An 18,847-nucleotide genomic window follows, 5' to 3' on the forward strand; every position below is an offset into this window, starting at 1 on the left:
TAGAATGCTTTCATCACCTGGTAAACTTCATGTTTAATATAAAACTGTTTTCCTTGCTGCTTGGAATATACTATGCTTCCATGAAACACAACAGATTATTTTAGATACAGGATAATAATAAACCACAAATTAATAACAATAATTCTACAAAATTCATAGAACATTTATGACAGATCTCTTTAAGGATATAAAATTTTAAAATGCTCGTGGGTTCCTTAGGCTTACATAAAATTATCTAATATGTAGTCTTCCCTATATACATTCTCCATTTAAAAAAATACACTTAATGGATGGTGGTAACAGCAGTCACATTCCAAAAACTGGATAAAAATTGGCTGCAGAAATGATAAGGCATCATCAGGTTATAGTGTTTTCAACTCTCTGTGAATGTCTGAAGTTATTTTGTCGAATCGTGAGCCTTTTGTTCTGTTGAAATGATTACAGCTAACGTTCGTGGAGCACTTAACATCGCTCAGCCCTGGTGTAAGTGCTTTACACTGATTATTGCTGCACGTGAACTGTAGCTCTTCCCAGGACTCAGTGTCCCTCATGCCATTTAAAATGTTTTTTTCCATAGTCCTCACCATCATCCGCCACGCATTTATTTATCTTCCATTTGTTCCCTTTCATTAAATGTCAGGTCCTGGTGGGTAGAAAGCTTGCTTTGTTCTCTGCTATATCCTTAGTACCTAAAAGAGGTCAGACACAGAGTACTTAATAAAACTTTTTGAAAGGAATATGATTTTATTAAATATTTACATCTAGCCTAGTAAGTGGACCTTATTTCCTCATTTTAAAGATGGGGAAACAGCCACACAGGGTTGTTAAAAATACCTCATCCAAGGTTACAGCACCAGGGGTAGAACTGGTATTTGATTCCGTTACTTCAGAGAATATAATAATTTTGAATGCATTCTGCTCAAGAAAAAGTTTTATAATTTTTTTCCTCAGGCTTAATATTATCGTTGAGAAAAGAGAAAACTCTTAGAAACCATGTCGTTTAATCTGCGTGTGTGCTAAGTTGCTTCAATCATGTTCAACTCTCTGTGACCCTATGGACTGTAGCCCACCAGACTTCTGTGTCCATAGAATGAATTCTCCAGGCAAGAACAGTGAGATTGAACCTGGGTCTCCCACATTGCAGGCAGATTCTTTCTTCGCTGAGCCCCCAGGGAAGCCCTTGTAGTTTAATTATAGTCAAGATCTGTAATTATATTATGGGCCTTGACTCCATTAATTAAAAGGGCAGACTTAATACAGGTTAGTGTCATTCTTCTTGCAAAACATTTTAAAGTAAGTTTGCCAGTTTATATCACAGTAATGCTTTCTTACTCTAATGAAATGTTTTATGTTTATTGATGGCACCATGTTTTTTTGCAGGTAGAGGGTGGCCCAAATCCACCTGAAGAAGATTTAAGTCCAGTTAAAGGAAATATCACTTTTCCTGCAGGCAAAGCAACAGAAGTTTATAACTTGACAGTACTTGATGATGAGGTAGGATGTGTTAAATGCTCAAAAGGAACAAGGGCTCTCTGTATTATAGTCATGTTAGAGAGTATTATGTCAAGTATTAAGTTGTGTTCAGTATTTGAAATTATTCAAGAGCACAGTCATATATAAGGTAATGTACTGCAGCCAGATATGCCATAGCTGTTAATGCCTATTTTGGAATAGATCGTTAATATCTACCTTATTTAATTCACATTAAGTTGTAAATCTGAAAGGCGATGAACTTGAATGTGACTGACAGCCACACTCAATACAAGCATTTCAGCATTTTGTAAACCTTGGTGATTGATTTTGCTAGTCATTGCACTTTTGAGAAGGTATAGTGTTACTTACCCAGCATAAATGTATTACTATAAAAGGAAAGAAAATTCTGTTGCAATTGATATTTATTTGTTTGGATGTTTTAAATGTTCACATTCCTAGGAAGGCTTTTGTTATTTTCAATTTCACAGTGAAGCTACCAAGGATTGAAATATATGACATAGCTAGAAAAGAATGAATTTGTACAGTATATACAGGGATGTTTCTTATGAGCTAACCAAAAGAAAACATGCCTTTTAATACAATAACCTTAGCAGTAATACCAGAAGAAAAGGGATAGCTGGGAATTTATCCCTCTACCCTCCCACAAAAAAATCATGAAACGAAATCACAACAAATCCCAAAAAAGATGAATTAGAAGACATTATTGGAAAAGAGTATTTCTCTTGAAAAAGTGAGATATTGAATAGCGCTGATAGCTCTAGCTCACTGGTTATGAAAGCTAGCGAAACCCGTTTGTTTTTAGAACCTGGAACATTGAGCAGGTTATAGTTTGGGGGCAGTGATTAATACACATTTTAATTGTAAGTTTGAAAGACTATGGTTAATAATATAGTATTCTATACTTCAAAGTTACTGAGAGTAGGGCTTAGGCATTCTCTCCACACATACACACATAGAATTAACTGTGTGAGGTGATGGATTTGTTAGTATCTTGATCTTTGTGATCACAATGTATATGTATATCAAATCATCATATTGTACCCATAAATATATTAGTTATATATTTTTATTCTTCAATAAAGTTTGAAGGAAAAAGATCTTCAGTCAAACCACTGCATTTTCTTTTTTGAGATAAATAGCTTTACTTTTTCTATTTCTATTGATGGAGGCAAAAGTATATATTATTTCACTTTCATTCATTTATAGTGAAGTAAAAATTCAAATAGCACAGTAGAGATTATCCCTGGGATTTCTGTGTAGTTAAAAAAAAAGTTTAATTTTAACAGTGTCATCATTTTGCCTAAAGTGACTCTTATAGCTTATTTTCCAGAGATACATGATATGTATTTTGAAAATCATATAATTGATATCATGGTTAAATCTTGAGATAGGAGCTGCTTAGAAGCAAGAATAATTGATATGATCAAAAAACTAACAATTCGTGTGTGATGTTTATTGTAGTCTACCAAATTCATAAATAGTATGAGACCTCGAATGTTGCTTCTGATCCTGCACACCTGATGAAACTAATAAGAACTTGTTTTTCTGTCAGATCTTTAGTTCTCTAGAGATTGATCAAGGTTGAAAGTCATTATGCTGATACTTCATTTCTTATTCGTATCATTGCTTTATCTAAAATATGTTATTTACCTTTGGAAAATAGTTTAGTAAATAGACAGTGAACAACCCTCCTTATCTGCTCCTTTCAGTTAAAGATTTTTTTAAAATTGCTGTGTAATTGCATTGAAATATAAGTACTTTTTACACTTGTGTTTTGCAGGTGTGTTAGCTATTGATGTTTTGCCATTGCTTGTATTTCTCTGACAGGTACCAGAAAATGATGAAATATTTTTGATTCAACTGAAAAGTGTGGAAGGAGGAGCTGAGATCAATACCTCCAGGAGCTCAGTGGAGATCATCGTTAAGAAAAATGATAGTCCTGTGAGATTCATTCAGAATGTTTATTTGGTACCTGAGGAAGACCACATACTCACAATTCCAGTGGTTCGTGGAAAAGATGACAGTGGAAATCTGATTGGATCTGATGACTGTGAAGTTTCTATCAGTTATGTTATCATAACTGGGAATTCAACAGCACATGCCCAGCAAAATTTAGACTTCATTGATCTCCAGCCAAACACAACTATTGTTTTTCCACCTTTTATTTATGAATCACACCTGAAATTTCAAATAGTGGATGATGCCATACCAGAGATTGCCGAATCGTTTCAAGTTGTGTTACTAAAAGATACTTTACGGGGAGATGCTGTGCTGTTCGGCCCTTCTGTTGTGCAGGTCACCATTAAGCCAAACGACAAACCTTACGGCGTCCTCTCGTTCAACAGTGTCTTGTTTGAAAGGCCAGTTATAATTGACGAAGATACAACAACAAGGTAGGATTTATCTTAAACCTTCTATTGCTGCAGTTATTTAGTATATTACTCCAAGATTTGATATTAGTGGTGTTGGACACAGTGCTGAACTGTTAAGGATATGTGTAATTTCCTTGACCGTGGTTTCACTGTTTTCTTTCTTATTTGGGGAGTGATACTTAAAATACATATTTAAATATGCAAGCTAATTCATGTTACGGTAGTTTCCTAGGGCCTATCTTCATACCTACTCCTTCATATTAAAAGCAGTCATTCTTTATGGTTTGGATTCTGCTTACCAGTGGCTAGTGGCCAACTTGATGTTGAAAATACCCATTTCAGGGGAAAAAGAGTGTATTATGTGACCATATCATATTTCTTCCAGATTTGAAGAAATTACAGTGGTTAGAAATGGTGGCACTCATGGAAATGTTTCCGTGAACTGGGTGCTGACACGCAATAGCAGTGATCCCTCACCAGTAACGACAGATATCAGGCCAAGATCTGGAGTTCTGCATTTTGCACAAGGGCAGATGTTGGCATCAATTCCTCTCACTGTCGTTAATGATGATCTTCCAGAAGAGGCAGAAGCTTACCTACTTCAGATTCTACCTCATACGATACGAGGAGGTGCAGAAGTGAGCGAACCAGCGGAGGTAGATCTCTTGCTACGCTTTGCTTGTAGAAATACTTCTGTGCTCTCGAACAGACAAAGAATTTGATCATACACATCTTATACATGTTTAGTTTGATACGAAAGGAAGAGCATGGGTTTTGGAAGTGGTGGTTAATTCCCTTGCGGAAGGTTTGTCCCATCTGTAAATAAAAAGTTTGTTCTTAAAAAAAATTCCACAAAGTTTTCAAATGTATTTTTAATTCATCTTCTTTTTGTAGTTGTTCAGTTGCTAAGTTGTGTCCGACTCTTTTGCGACCCCATAGACCGTAGCCTGCCAGTCTCCTCTGTCTGTGGGATTTCCCAGGCAAGAATACTGGAGTGGCTTGCAATTTCCTGCTCTCAACTCAGTTGGGATCTTTCCAGCTCAGGGATCGAACGTGCATCTCCTGCATCAGCAGGCAGATTCTTTACGACTGAGCCACCTGGGAAGCCCAATTCCTCTTTTACTCTGTTACTTATATGAGTAATCATTTTTAGATATGATACAGAATTACACGTTATAATTCAAAATAGCCTAGAAAATAAACAGTTTGGTGATCTCAGATGTGAGAATTTTGCTCTTTAATGTTTTATTCCTTTATCTGCAGCTTTTGTTCTACATTCAGGATAGTGATGATGTTTATGGCCTAATAACATTTTTTCCTGTGGAAAACCAGAAGATTGAAAGTAGCCCAGGTGAACGATGTTTATCCTTGAGTCTTACAAGACTGGGAGGAACTAAAGGAGATGTGAAGATATTTTATTCTGCACTTTATATTCCTGCTGGAGCTGTGGACCCTTTGCGAGCGAAAGATGGCATCTTAAATATATCCAAGAGAAGCAGTCTCATTTTTCCAGAACAGAAAACCCAAGTCACTATAAAATTGCCAATAAGAAATGATGCATTCCTTCAAAATGGGGCCCACTTTTTAGTACAGGTACTTTAATGATTAAAATAATCTCAACTTTGGTTCAGCAACAAGTATCCTTACCTGAGTGAGAGAGTTAATTAGTCATTATTTTATCCTTATTTATATTTTGGATTCTGTTGCTTACTGCAAGTTATGTAGGGAATCTAAAGAGAAACCGTCTGCCCCTCAGGTGTATAAGGATGAATAAAACAAGGGTTATACTAAGATCAGTGCTTTAATTATGAGATAATAAAAGCAGATCAGACATACTAAGGTCAGTGTTTTAATTATCCAATAATAAAAGCAGATCAGACATGAAAGGTAGGTCAGTATAATTCATAATTTAATGGAGTTATTCATGAACTGTGAGTAGGGGAGGGCCGGGAGAGAGCCAGTGAGAGGTCTGTCATTCTTTTGAGTTGATTTGGGAAAATGTGACATAGAAATTTGGATTGTAGAATAAATACTTTTTTCATGATGGATATAGCAGGGAAGGCGTTCAGAAATGAAAAAAGCAATATGACAGAAAATTGTGTAGATACTTTTAAACAGTATACCAAAAAAATCTGTTAACATAGGTAGAGTCTTTGGACTTTTATTACTTAATAAGAAATAAAGCTCTCATAACATTTTTATATCTTATTTCTTTTATTTCTTAACTTTTATTAACCAAAGCATTATTTAAACATTTTTTTAATTTAAGTTTTTTAGCCATATGGCTTGGCATGCGGAATCTTAGTTCCCTGACCATGGATCACACCCATGCTGCCTGCAGTGGAAGTGTGGAGTCTTAACTGCTGGACCGCTGGGGAAGTCCAAACCAAAGCATTGTTTTTATTGCCAAGTTTGATATATCTGTACTCACAATACTATAGTTGTATTTTCCATATGGTTGCTATTGATTGATTTTGAAAATTAGAAAGTAATAAAGGGTGCTTATCAAATTTTGATTATGTAACTAAATTTCTAAATTTCAAGCAGAATCAGATAGTATGAATAGAGCAATAAGGAAGGAATGTATAATCTGTTATCATACATTTTGCTAACTGAAGTATATATGAAATGAAATCTCATATTTTGTCAGTTTCTTTGAACCATGGGATATTTAAGTTTGTTTCATATTTTTCCCTAGCTTTGTTTTATAGTTTATTATTGCTTTCTCTGGAGTTTCTGACTGCCCCCTTTTATATGCCATTCTTACCAAATTAGTTCTTCCATCCAGCTGTCTTTTTTGTGCAATCGATAAACTGTATCCAGTTCTTTGTGACCCCATGGACTGCAGCAGGCCAGGCTTCCCTGTCCTTCACTATCTCCTGGAGTTTGCTCAAATTCACGTCCATTGAGTTGATGATGCCATCCAACCATCTCATCCTCTGTTGCCCCCTTCTCCGCCTGCCCTCAGTCTTTCCCAGCATCAGGGTCTTTTCGAATGAGTTGGCTCTTCACATCACGTGGCCAAAGTATTGGGTTTTCAGTATCAGTCCTTCTAAGCTGTCTTACTTGTGTTGAATGCTGAATTTAGCTGTGCCAGCTGCTTTCTCCAACTTGCTTTTCACGTGGTGCTTGTGACTGTTTTACTAACTCCTTAATTTTCTTGATTTCTTGTGTCTTATTTCTTGGATTGTGTTTTAGTTTTGTTGTAACATATGTATCCTCAAATACATGAGCAGAAAACGTATGTGCCAGGTAAACTTCTTGAACCTTTGAGCTCAGTGAAACTTCATACATTGATTCCTGGCTTATAGGAATTTCTAGATTAAAATAATTTCTTCTTAAGAACTTGAAAGGTATTCTCTTTTAGCTTCCAGAGTAGCTAATGAGAAGTTTGAGGAGAAGAAATCATTTGCCTTTAGATTAACTTGCTCTTTATCTCTGAAAACTTAAAAAAAAAAATCTTCTTGGCATTCTGAATTTCTCATGGCTGTGTCATAACTTGCTTAGCAGTTGATGGGTTGGGCCATTTTATTCTGAAGATTTTTTTTTTGTCTTTTTTTTTTTTTTTTTGAGCTGGTCTACTTCTCGTGCTTGTATGGTTTGTGCATTAATTGAGGACTCCTAGTGAAGGTGTCTTGGAGAAGGCAATGGCACCCCACTCCAGTACTCTTGCCTGGAAAATCCTACGGACAGAGGAGCCTGGTAGGCTGCAGTCCATGGGGTCGCGAAGAGTCAGACATGACTGAGCGACTTCACTTTCAGTTTTCACTTTCATGCATTGGAGAAGGAAATGGCAACCCACTCCAGTGTTCTTGCCTGGAGAATCCCAGGCACGGGGGAGCCTGGTGGGCTGCCGTCTATGGGGTCGCACAGAGTCGGACACGACTGAAGTGACTTAGCAGCAGCAGTGGAGGTGTCTAGTGAGTGCTCTGTTAAGGGGTATACGATTTGTCAGTATGTAGGGATGACTTTTTGTGATATGTACAGGGAGACCTTTTGTCAGTATCCCAAGGCTTTGTCCCTAGTGGTGGGAGATCTGTATTTCATCTTTATTGTTATTTCTGTTATTCTGTTGTGTCTCCTCATAATGAGTAAATTATTATATGAGGCACCCTTCTGTCTATGAGGATAACCCACTTTTTAGAGGACCCTTGAATTTCTCTTCTTGGGATGATGGGTGAACAGCACATGGTATCACTCACAGTTGTTTCTGTTCCCCCTGCCACTGGGGGAATGCTCTTGTGAGATGAATGGCCAGACAGTGGTGGATCTGAATCCCTGAAGAGAAATTGAGCAAGTGGTCAAGCCCATGGTCCTGGCCCTGTTGAGCAAGAAGTTAAGGCAATTAGAATACCGCTGCTGCTGCTGCTAAGTCACTTCAATCGTGTCTCTGTGTGACCCCATAGACGGCAGCCCACCAGGCTCCCCCATCCCTGGGATTCTCCAGGCAAGAACACTGGAGTGGGTTGCCATTTCCTTCTCCAATGCGTGAAAGTGAAAAGTGAAAGTGAAGTCGCTCAGTCATGTCCAACTCTTAGCGACCCACCAGGCTCCTCCGTCCATGGGATTTTCCAGGCAAGAGTACTGGCGTGGGGTGCCATTGTCTTCTCCGAGAATACGGCTGCCAGAGCACATTTAGAGGTATACTTAGAAAATTTTAAAAAGCTTTAAGTTTGGCCTTCTGAAAAACATGTCATAACTTTATTTATTTATGACTGCGCTGGGTTTTTGTAGCTGTGCATGGGCTTTCCCTGGTGGCTTAGGTGGTAAAAGTGTCTGCCTACAATGTGGGAGACCCGGGTTCGATCCCTGGGTTGGGAATATCCCCTAGAGAAGGAAGTGGCATCCCACTCCAGTTCTCTTGCCTGGAAAATCCCACGGACGGAGGAGCTTGGTAGGCTACAGTCCATGGGGGTCGCAAACAGTCGGACACGACCGAGCGACTTCGCTTTCACTTTCCGTGGGCTTTCTCTAGTTGCGGTGGCCGGGGGCTACTCTGTATCTGCGGTGCACGGGCTTCTCGTGGTGGCTTCTCCTGTTACTGAGCACAGGCTCACCGGCTTCCGTAGTTGCGGTTCCTTGGCTCTACAGCACAGGCTCAATAGTTGTGGCACACGGGCTTAGTTGCCCCATGCCATGTGAGATCTTCCCAGACCAGGGATTGAATCCGTATCCTCTGCACTGGCAGGCGGATGTTTACCCACTAGCCCACCAGGGGCACTCCTTTGCCTTCTCTGCTGTTGGTGTCCTTTGGATTCAGAGCATTCTCATTAGTAGACATTGTCTTGGTCAGTTCAGGCTGTTGTAAAGATTGCCACAGACGGGGCCGTGGCTTAAACATCAGGCATTTACTCTGCTCACTTCTGGAGGCTGGGAGGTGTGAGATCAGACTCTTGGGGAGAATCCCCTTCCTGGTGTGCAGAAATGATTTCTTTTTGCTGAGTGCTCACGTGGTGCAGAGAGACAGGATCCAGATTCTTTGGTGTTTCTCCTTATAAGGGCACAAACCTCATCATGAGGGTTCTACTCTTACAATCTGGCTGCCTCCCAAAGGTCCCATCTTCAAATACCATCATACTGGGCATAAGGGTTTCAACGTATGAATTCTAGGGGTGGGGATACAAGCATTCAATTCTTAGCATGTATGTTTAAGGTTTTTTGGTCCCTAGAATCTCAGTATTCAGTTCTCCCTTTGTCTCCAATCTTGGCTAGGTCAAAACTCATATGAGAAAGAAATTACTAAAACAAGTGAAATGAAGGCAGGATTTTACACAGTTGATTTTGCTTTCATGGAGCCCTGGAATTCCTATAGTAGTTGCAGTGACGTGGCCCAAGAATTGATTAATTGATTGACGTGACCCGAGATTGAGAATTGATGATGCAGAGTATTGATTTTGAATTGTAGAGAACTTTTCTGTTTTCCATTTCTGATTTGTTTTCTTACGCTGCCTCAAAACCAGTTTTTACTGTGGCTAGGAAGGGTTGAGGGCAGGAGAAGAAGAGGGTGACAGAGGATGAGATGGTTGGATGGCATCACTGACTCAACGGACATGAGTTTGAGCAAACTCCGGGAGATAGTGAAGCACAGGAAGCCTGGCTTGTTGCAGTCCATGGGGAGTTGGACGTGACTAAGCGACTGAAGAACAAGAGACACCCTATATTTATGCCAGTGTTAGTCACCTTTATATTGAACTTTTAGCCTCTGAAGACATCCAATATCTCTATCCACGTGGCTGCAGAATCCCTATGTAAACAAAACTCTATTAAAAATCTTCAACTGGTCAGAATTACTCTAGTGATTTTATTTCAGCCTTCTATATGAACATGACCAGTGAAAAAGCTGGCTTAAAACTCAGCATTCAAAAAACGAAGATCATAGCATCTGGACCCATCACTTCATGGCAAATAGATGGGGAAACAATGGAAACAGTGACAGACTTTATTTTCTTGGGCTCCAAAATCACTGCAGATGGTGACTGCAGCCATAAAGTTAAAAGATGCTTGCGCCTTGGAAGAAAAGCTATGACAAACCTAGACAGTGTATTACAAAGCAGAGACATTACTTTGTTGACAAAGGTCAAAGCTATTATTCTTCCAATAGTGATGTATGGATGTGAGAGTTGGACCATAAAGAAGGCTGAGTGCCAAAGAATTGATGCTTCTGAACTGTGGTGTTGGATAAGACTCTTGAGAGTCTCTTGGACTGCAAGGAGATCAAACCAGTCAATCCTCAAGGAAATCAGTCCTGAATATTTGTTGGAAGGACTGATGCTTAAGCTGAAACTCCAGTACTTTGGCCACCTGATGTGAAGAACTGACTCATTAGAAAAGACCTGGATGCTGGGAAAGATTGAGGGCAGGAGGAGAAGGAGGTGACAGAGGACGAGATGGTTAGATGGCATCACTGACTCAGTAGACATGATTTTGAGCAAGCTCTGGGAGATAGTGAAGGACAGGGAGGCCTAGCATGCTGCAGTCCATGAGGTTGCAAAGAGTCAGACATGACTGAGTGACCGAAGAGGAAATATGAACATGACAGAGTTTATTTTTGATAATACTCGAAAAGTAAGGAGAAACTTGAAGAATATCAGAATTTTGGTGATTGTGGGTTAGAAATCTGTTTGTACTAATTCCAGACTCAATTTTTATCTATTTCTATATTCAGTTGAATAAGAAAGGTCTTATAGTGCAGACGGTCATTTTAACACTTTAGGAAGAAAGGGCATTATTAGTCACTAACACAGTTCCTTAAGGTTCAGAACAGCTGTTGGCTCTGGAAGGCTGGTTGGAAGTAAAAGGTTGTGTAGTTTGTATAGTACATAATGGATGAGCAACTTTAGAATAGGAGGCATCAGACTGCATGGAAATCTGAATGAAACTGAAGAAAGGAGAATCAGAGACATGAGCTTCTTATTCTTTAGTGACCCTCTCAGCTAAATACATTAGTCTGGGATACAGCTTTTGGCAGGCATGGGGTTACTAATGTGCTGTCCCCCTTGCAAACTGTCTGAAAGCAAAGAACAACTATGAATGGAGTAGTCTGATTTAGCAGATGCTTAAGGAACCCAGACAAAAAAGGCTTGGAGACTAGGAAGTAAGCCATGGAAAATTAGCATTTTTGCTTTTGATCAGCTCATTTCATGGCCTTCTATATCTTCTTTCTTCCTAGTTTTTAAAAATATTATGTTTAGAATTAGTTCTGTAACTGTTTTGATAAATTTAAGTAGAATATGAATTTTCTCCTTTTTGAGAAGTTTCGAAGTAAAATATGTTGGTTTTTTTCCCCCTTGATGTTTTCAACAGTGTTATCAGTTTGACTCTGTGAATATATAGGGATGAGAGGGTTCATTCACAAACACGTTCTGACTCACACAGGACCATTGTGTTTTTAGTCTTTGCCTCTAACCAGTGTGCACTTTATATGCCAGTCAAATATGTATTTTTATTTTTAAATTTTTGTGCTATCTTTAAAAATAAATACATATATATGTATATTATTTTTCTGTAGAAGAATAACAGTTATGTGGTTTTAACTATTTATTTCCACATTTCATTTATTTTATTAAGTAAATGCAGTATTCCGAAGAACTGAATGTTTTATTTTACTTGATTCAGTCTACATACCAATATTTGGCAAAATTAGTTTGATTTCTTTTTTTTTTTTCTTTTACTCAAGTGAAGTGAATATTTACCAATTATGGGACTTTGGGTATTCTTCTCCTGTATATGATTTTCAAAGCAAAGTGTGTTACATTTAAAAAGCATTTACTTTTGCCCTTATAAATGTAGCACTGTTCATCAGAAAATGTGAGCATATGTGCAGGATCAGTTTAGTCCTTGTCCACGAGGGGAAAACCAATGTCAATCACCAGGATCTACTGCTGGTTACGTAGTGGCTTCGTATCCACATTAAAGCCTAACAGAGGGCTCTGGAGAGGGAGAGATCCATACTGCTCCACTAAGTTTACAGTTGCTTTTTAACTTAAAATCTCTATGCTTTTTGCAGTCGTATAATGACTGTCTATTCCTGCAGTCACGTGAACACTGTGAGGATTGATAAGTCGGGTTTTCGAAAGTTGAAGATTTTGATGTATCAGGATTCGTAGAGAGTTCATTTTGTGTTGTAGGGGTAAATCAACACATTTATTGTGTAGCTGCTGCACTTACAGGTCTATGTCATGTTTCAGGAAAATATTGAGAAGGACACAGATCCACAAAAGTTCTGTAGTCCTGTTGGGAAGTAAAAGTCTGGAACATGGGAAATGATGATAAGCAAGCAATATGTGAAATTTAAAGTGAATTTCTCAGTTTAGTGAGGGTAGTAGTAGAAGTCGAGGAAGAGATAGAAGAAAGAGGGCTGGAGAATCCAAGGAAATTTTACTAGGGGAGAGGGATATTTAACTAGTTTTTAAAAGCAAGCGCATTTTGATTTTTGAGATGGTTAGAGGCGATTTTACATGAGGAAAAACTTTGAAAGTTACAGTGACGGTCAAGTTCATTAATCACAGGGACACATGATGCATTTCTTTAAACATAAAGACATATTAAGTCACAATTGGAGTTGTGAATGGTCTTCTGATAGTGAGTTTTCTCTGGCAGAGAGGAGGAGTGAATGATTTGATTGGAGATGTGGTTCAGTGGAAGGGAGGAGGCAGGTGTGGGCAACTCGCTGATGTTTGGCTTTAAATCAGGGTAGGTGGGTACAGGCAGCAAGGAGGAAAAGTGGATGGTGGTACTGGGGAAAACCGTGTAACATGGAGCAGAGATGGTGGTTTCTTTTGTGCACATTCTATCCTGTAAGGTGTCTGCAACATTTATGTCATATTCAGTGGCAGTTATAAAGATCTGGAATTTTGAAGGAGAGATCCAGAGGTTTTTAGGGAGTGGAGTTTTAAGATAAAGGTCTCAGGAAGAACCCTGGGAATAATCATAATTGAGAAGCAGGAAGAGGTTAAGAGGCCAGTGCAGGAGGTTGAGTCAGGATAATGAATGAAGGAGATGGAAGTTGCCAGATTATTGGTGGCCTCTACCCATGTTTGTCTTTTCATTCAATTGAGACTTTAAAATTTTTCTTAAAAATTTCTTTTCTTTTCATTTTGTATGGTGTTTTTCTATCTGTTTATTACAGTTGGAAGCTGTGGAGTTGGTGAATATAGTTCCCCCAATCCCACCTATAAGTCCTAGATTTGGGGAAATCCAAAATATTTCTTTGGTGGTTACTCCAGACATTGCAAATGGAGAAATTGGCTTTATTAGCAATCTTCCAATCATTTTGCATGAGCCAGAAGATTTTGCTGCTGAAGTGGTAAGTAGACTTTTTCTTATTGATGGGGCATATTGAGTTTGAGATAGAGACTTTTTTTTTGAGGGGGAGTCAGGTTAATTAGGGTTAACAGATCTTGAAAAACTTCACCGTTTATAGCAAGCCTTCAGTTTGTAATTTGACATAAAGTAATTGATGGATGTGTGATTTTTTTCATGTTTTTCCATATTTGATAGAATAAAATTAGAATTAATTGCTTACAGGAAAAGAAGGATAGTATGATGAGGCTGTTTTCAGCTAGTGCTTGTGACATTTGATAAAGTAATAGCCCAACACAATTTTTTTTTTTTAATTAGCCAAATCATATGTACCACAAGAATCCTTGACTTTTTCCATTTCCAAGCATTCCTCATACTTGCCTTGGGCAGGATTGGGGTGGTGTCCTATGTTTGGTGGTGAAAGTCGTGGTGATAAAGTAGGGGATATAAAATCTTAGGAATTATATATATATATATATAAAATTTATATATATGAATATTTCTGGATACACACACACACACTAGCATGTTCACGCATATGGCACCTCTCCCTGCCTGCCACCTGGTTGAATTTTCCTGCCATCTGTCTAGAGACCACTCTGACCTTTGACCATGCCATTTCCTGAGCCACAGTCTGTCCCTAAAACCCTCTCAAGTTCCCTCACACTTAGATTTGATTTAAACTGATTTGTGGTTCAGGTTAGGAATGTGTATAGAGTTGTTTTTGTTACCTAAGCCTCATGTCAAAATACGGTGACCACAACTTCTTTTGTTTGTGTATTTGATTCTGTGAATTGGCAGAGAAGCTCAGTTTTTCAAGATGGTTTTGATTTTTTGTATTTTTCATAATACACTGTTTTCTTCTAAAACCTCAAAAGCATTCAGTTTGAATTCAGCATTCTGAAAGAATGGTTTGTTCTTACTCATCTATCTTACAAAGCTCTACATGTACCATTCCATATTTTTCCCTGGAGGGAAATGAGCTTCTAGGGAAAGTGTTGGTCTCCCTGAACCTGTATTCTTCTCCTGGGAAACAGCAGAAGTGAGAATTTCCCTTTGTTTGTCCTATTTGCAGCCTGGCCACGCCCACTCTCTTGGGGTGATTCAAGGGCCCAGCCCTTTCTTGCTGCTGCTTTTTTTTCCCAATCTTTTCTGAGAATCTTACTTTCTTGCTAGTATCCAGCCTTGACGGTTGCTAGCCAAATTAGGAGAATGGTTAGTGAGGAAAATATCTTCCATGTTTTTCAAGATGGCCTATGTTAAAGGGCAAAGCTCAGAGGACACCTTTTTTAGGCACTTAAAAATAATTGCATACCTACTGTTAAATATTTGTTTATATTCTTTGCTTGAAAAAACTTTATTATGATCCTTTTCTTAGACATTTTGAAAGTGTGCTGTACTCAAATGACACTACCAAATACAATTTGTTTCAGAATTATTATAATAGTTTCCATTTATTTAGTTCATGCTATGGAGAGACACTTTACTCTTCACCAGGAACTTGCAAAATAGGGAACCTCTAGCTTCATTTCACATGTGGAAATTGAGGTCAGAAAGGTTAAGTAACTTGCCCATGGAAACTCAGAGCCCTGATTTGAGTATCAGCATTTGTTTGGTTAGAAGCATTTCTTATTTTTACTTGTATTATTATTTTCTTATTTTCCCTCTATGACTTTAGGATGCATTTGATGTAACTGTGTACTTCCCAGATTTATTCGCAAAAGCTTATTTTTCAGTTTGTATTGTGATATTAATTCTCTTTTCAGAGATTCTCTGATAGAGATTTACTCTTTAACTAAATTGTTCTATGTTTTTCACGGTTCTTTGGCTCTTAAAATGAAGTCTTTTTGTTAAGACAAATCTCAGGGTAGGCATATTATTGGGTGGGGGAAATTTAGTAGATGAATTTGACTAGCAAAAACTAATATGAAGTAATTAAATCTTATAATTGTCATGTGTAGAAAGAAGCTTGTTCAGTTGTGCTTTTAATAGCATTTTAATTGTTCGCTTCTCTATGCAGAGTGCCTAAACATTCATTTAGCGTGTGTCTATACTGACTGAAAAGCTTAGGTAGTTTGTGAGCATGTATTTCAGAAGAACTTGTTCTGTTTTTTTTCTCTTTATAAGGTATGCATTCCCTTACATCGGGATGGAACTGACGGCCAGGCTACTGTCTACTGGAGTTTGAAGCCCTCTGGCTTTAATTCAAAAACAGTGACCCTGGACGATATAGGACCCTTTAATGGCTCTGTTGTGTTTTTATCTGGGCAGAGTGACACAACAATCAACATTACTGTCAAAGCTGATGACATACCGGAAATGAATGAGACAGTAACACTTTCTCTAGACAGGTAATAGCGCATTGAGGTAGCATTCAGTGACATGTATATGTTCATGTTCTCTGAAATAATTTTATTTCTTTTCTTCAGGTAAATTATGGAGAATAATTCTTTTTCCATGTAAAGTAAAAAGAAAAAATTAAGTAGATAATGCTCTGCTGACCTGACTTTACTGCTGTTTTATGATGGCTTTTGGTTAGATCATAAATATTATGATATAGTGAACTGTTATGCTGGTATTTTTGTGAAGAAACATTACATTGAGAATTTAAGGTTATTAGATACATCTTAAGCATAGCTAATATGTTGCTATATTCAAAAAACAGGCAGTAATAAATGCAAAATGTTAGGTTAGGCAAATAGCTCTGCTGGCTTCATTTTTATCAAGTAGGAGGATTAAAACTTTTGAGTGAGTAAAAAGAAAGTGTTAATATTCATATAATGAAATTCTCTTTTTTATATGGAATTTAAATATTAAATAATACTTTTTTTCCAAAGAATAAAAAACTAATACACATTTAAGGGGTATTTTTAAGTAATAGTGAGGATTTACTTAACATTTCTCAAGTAAGTGATTTAGATCAGGGAACTATCAGGATCTCTCAAAGAGAATTTTTCAGTAATTCATGAAATTCCAAAAATAAAAAAATATTTTGCTTAAGTGGTTTTAATTGAGTTAAAATTAAAACCAGCTTATCTACCATAGATCTCTAAATTAAAGTTGATACATATTAAGGCTAATGTGTGATTTGAGGACTTTGCAAAATTTTCGTTTTAGAAACAATAAAATTCATAGATGAATTCAGTGATTCAATAGGTGTTATTTTGCACTATTTTAATCAGGACTTTGGTGTGCTGCGATTCATGGGGTCGCAAAAAGTTGGACACGACTGAGCGACTGAACTGAACTGAAGTAGTAATAATCATTTTATGTAACCCCTGATCCTCTCCACATTTTGCTTTCAGACTCTTATAGTATTGTATAAATACAAACACATTTAATAAACCTTATGAGTAGTTTTTATTTTTATATGAAAGGAAAAAATTCAGAATATAGGGAACTAATCTGTTGAATGTCTGCTGTTCATTTTGTTTGCTTTCATAACCACGTTGTTTCTTTTTTTAAAATAAAAATTAAAACAAAACAACAGCAAAATAGGCAAACAAAGAAACCCAAAAAAGCAAAAACCAAATACTGTGTGCATGCATACACATACAGACACACACACACAGAGTCTAAATACTTATGGTTTTAATAAATATTTTACATTAAATGTTTTGGAAAGATATTTCATATGATAAAAAATTAGTGAAATGTAATGAAATGTAAACTGAAAATTATTATTTTTTCACTTATATCCTTTTTTTGTTTAAGTTAGATTTGAGTGCTTATTAAATCAATGGCCTGTCTTAAAAAGAAACTAAAGAAAAATGAACAGCAGTTATAAACCAAAGCGGCAATAATCTGTAGAGACTTTGTTAATTCATTTGAGAGTTTCAACTCTGAACTAAATGTGTAGCAAGTTCATAAGTGACTACTCTTCATATTCTTTCAAAATAGTCATTTTTAACCTTATATAAATCTTTGAAATTAACTAAATATAATTTTAAAGTATTTTTTTCTCTCTCTCTTTCCTGTGGGTTAAAGTAGTGCGCAAGAAAGTATAAACCACAGGGTAGAGAATTTCAGAAGTTATTGATTCCTCTTTCAACTGGAATAAATTAGTTCAAATTCATACTAAATTTTTTTAGCTCAATTAGTAACTAGCACATACTTGTATTATCTACATGTGCGTGAGCAAATTACAAATCAGTATTCTAAGACATATTGAAATAAACGTGACAATCAAATCCACAATTAAAATAAGGTATTTCGTCAAAACCTCCATCTCAATTTTGCAAATTTTTAACAAAACTAAAAGAATGAATGAATGCTAGTGTGATTATAGTAAGTTACAGTAAAATATTGCAAGAAATATACTCTTTTGAACTATTTGAATTTTTTATCATTTATATGCAGTACTTCAATTAAAAAAAAACTTTTGTAGAAAATATTGCAAGAAAACACTTTATTCTGATATCATTTGTGATTTTCTTTTAATGTAAAATTCAAATGGAAATTTGGTATATTTCTGTTAAATAGAGATAAAAGTTGCCCTAGTACTGAATGATTTATGATGCTTTTAATACCATACTAATTAAAAATATTTTTAAGTTCTCTCCAGATCAGAAACAACTTTATTATGCCAGTTAATTTCAGGAAAATTTGAGACATATGTAGAATATATAACTCCTTATTTATGGTATTATTTGACTTGAAAAGTGAAACACTAGGGACTATATACTCTGACATGTTTCTCAAGGCTGTTTAAAAATGCAGCACATTGGAAATCTGAAAAAGTGTTTATATTTCCTGATAGAAAGTTATATTTAAGTAATATTTGTCATAATTAGAAGATACAGTGATATCTTTTGCTTTCTTAAGTATATTCCTGTGCAACCGATGAAAGGTATATATTTCTCTGCTGATAAGACTTTTTATTCTTTCCAAGAATAACTGGCTTCAGATCTGAGGCTGTGGGTTTTTTTATTATTTTTTTTTGAAACCTAATTAAAACTACTAAGTAATTATAAGTCAGGCTGAATGAAATTTGCTCAGCTGCTGGGGTTTTGTGAGCACGCACAGTGCTTGGCAGGCTCTAGCGCCTTGGAGCGGGCCTGGAAAGGAATGTCTTCAATGGGTCTTGACATGCTGGCTGGCCATGGGGTCATCTTCCCTAAGTGGGAACTGCCGAACCTCTTGCTGGCATTTGTGAATAGCAAAGAACCCAGTGTGCGGAG

General features: G+C 36.9%; 1 protein-coding gene across 1 annotated transcript in view; it reads left to right on the top strand.

Annotated features, from left to right (window-relative positions):
- GPR98 (G protein-coupled receptor 98) overlaps positions 1–18,847 on the top strand; it is a 543,192-nt gene that overhangs the window by 36,434 nt on the left and 487,911 nt on the right. The window contains exons 6-11 of the mRNA XM_010831922.1: positions 1,381–1,494; positions 3,322–3,887; positions 4,252–4,522; positions 5,130–5,459; positions 13,495–13,671; positions 15,795–16,018. Of these exons, the coding sequence (XP_010830224.1) occupies positions 1,381–1,494; positions 3,322–3,887; positions 4,252–4,522; positions 5,130–5,459; positions 13,495–13,671; positions 15,795–16,018 (1,682 nt within the window). The remainder of the gene's footprint in view (positions 1–1,380; positions 1,495–3,321; positions 3,888–4,251; positions 4,523–5,129; positions 5,460–13,494; positions 13,672–15,794; positions 16,019–18,847) is intronic.

Source organism: Bison bison, unplaced genomic scaffold, assembly GCF_000754665.1.
Source record: "Bison bison bison isolate TAMUID 2011002044 unplaced genomic scaffold, Bison_UMD1.0 scf7180017864533, whole genome shotgun sequence".
NCBI classification, from domain to species: domain Eukaryota; kingdom Metazoa; phylum Chordata; class Mammalia; order Artiodactyla; family Bovidae; genus Bison; species Bison bison.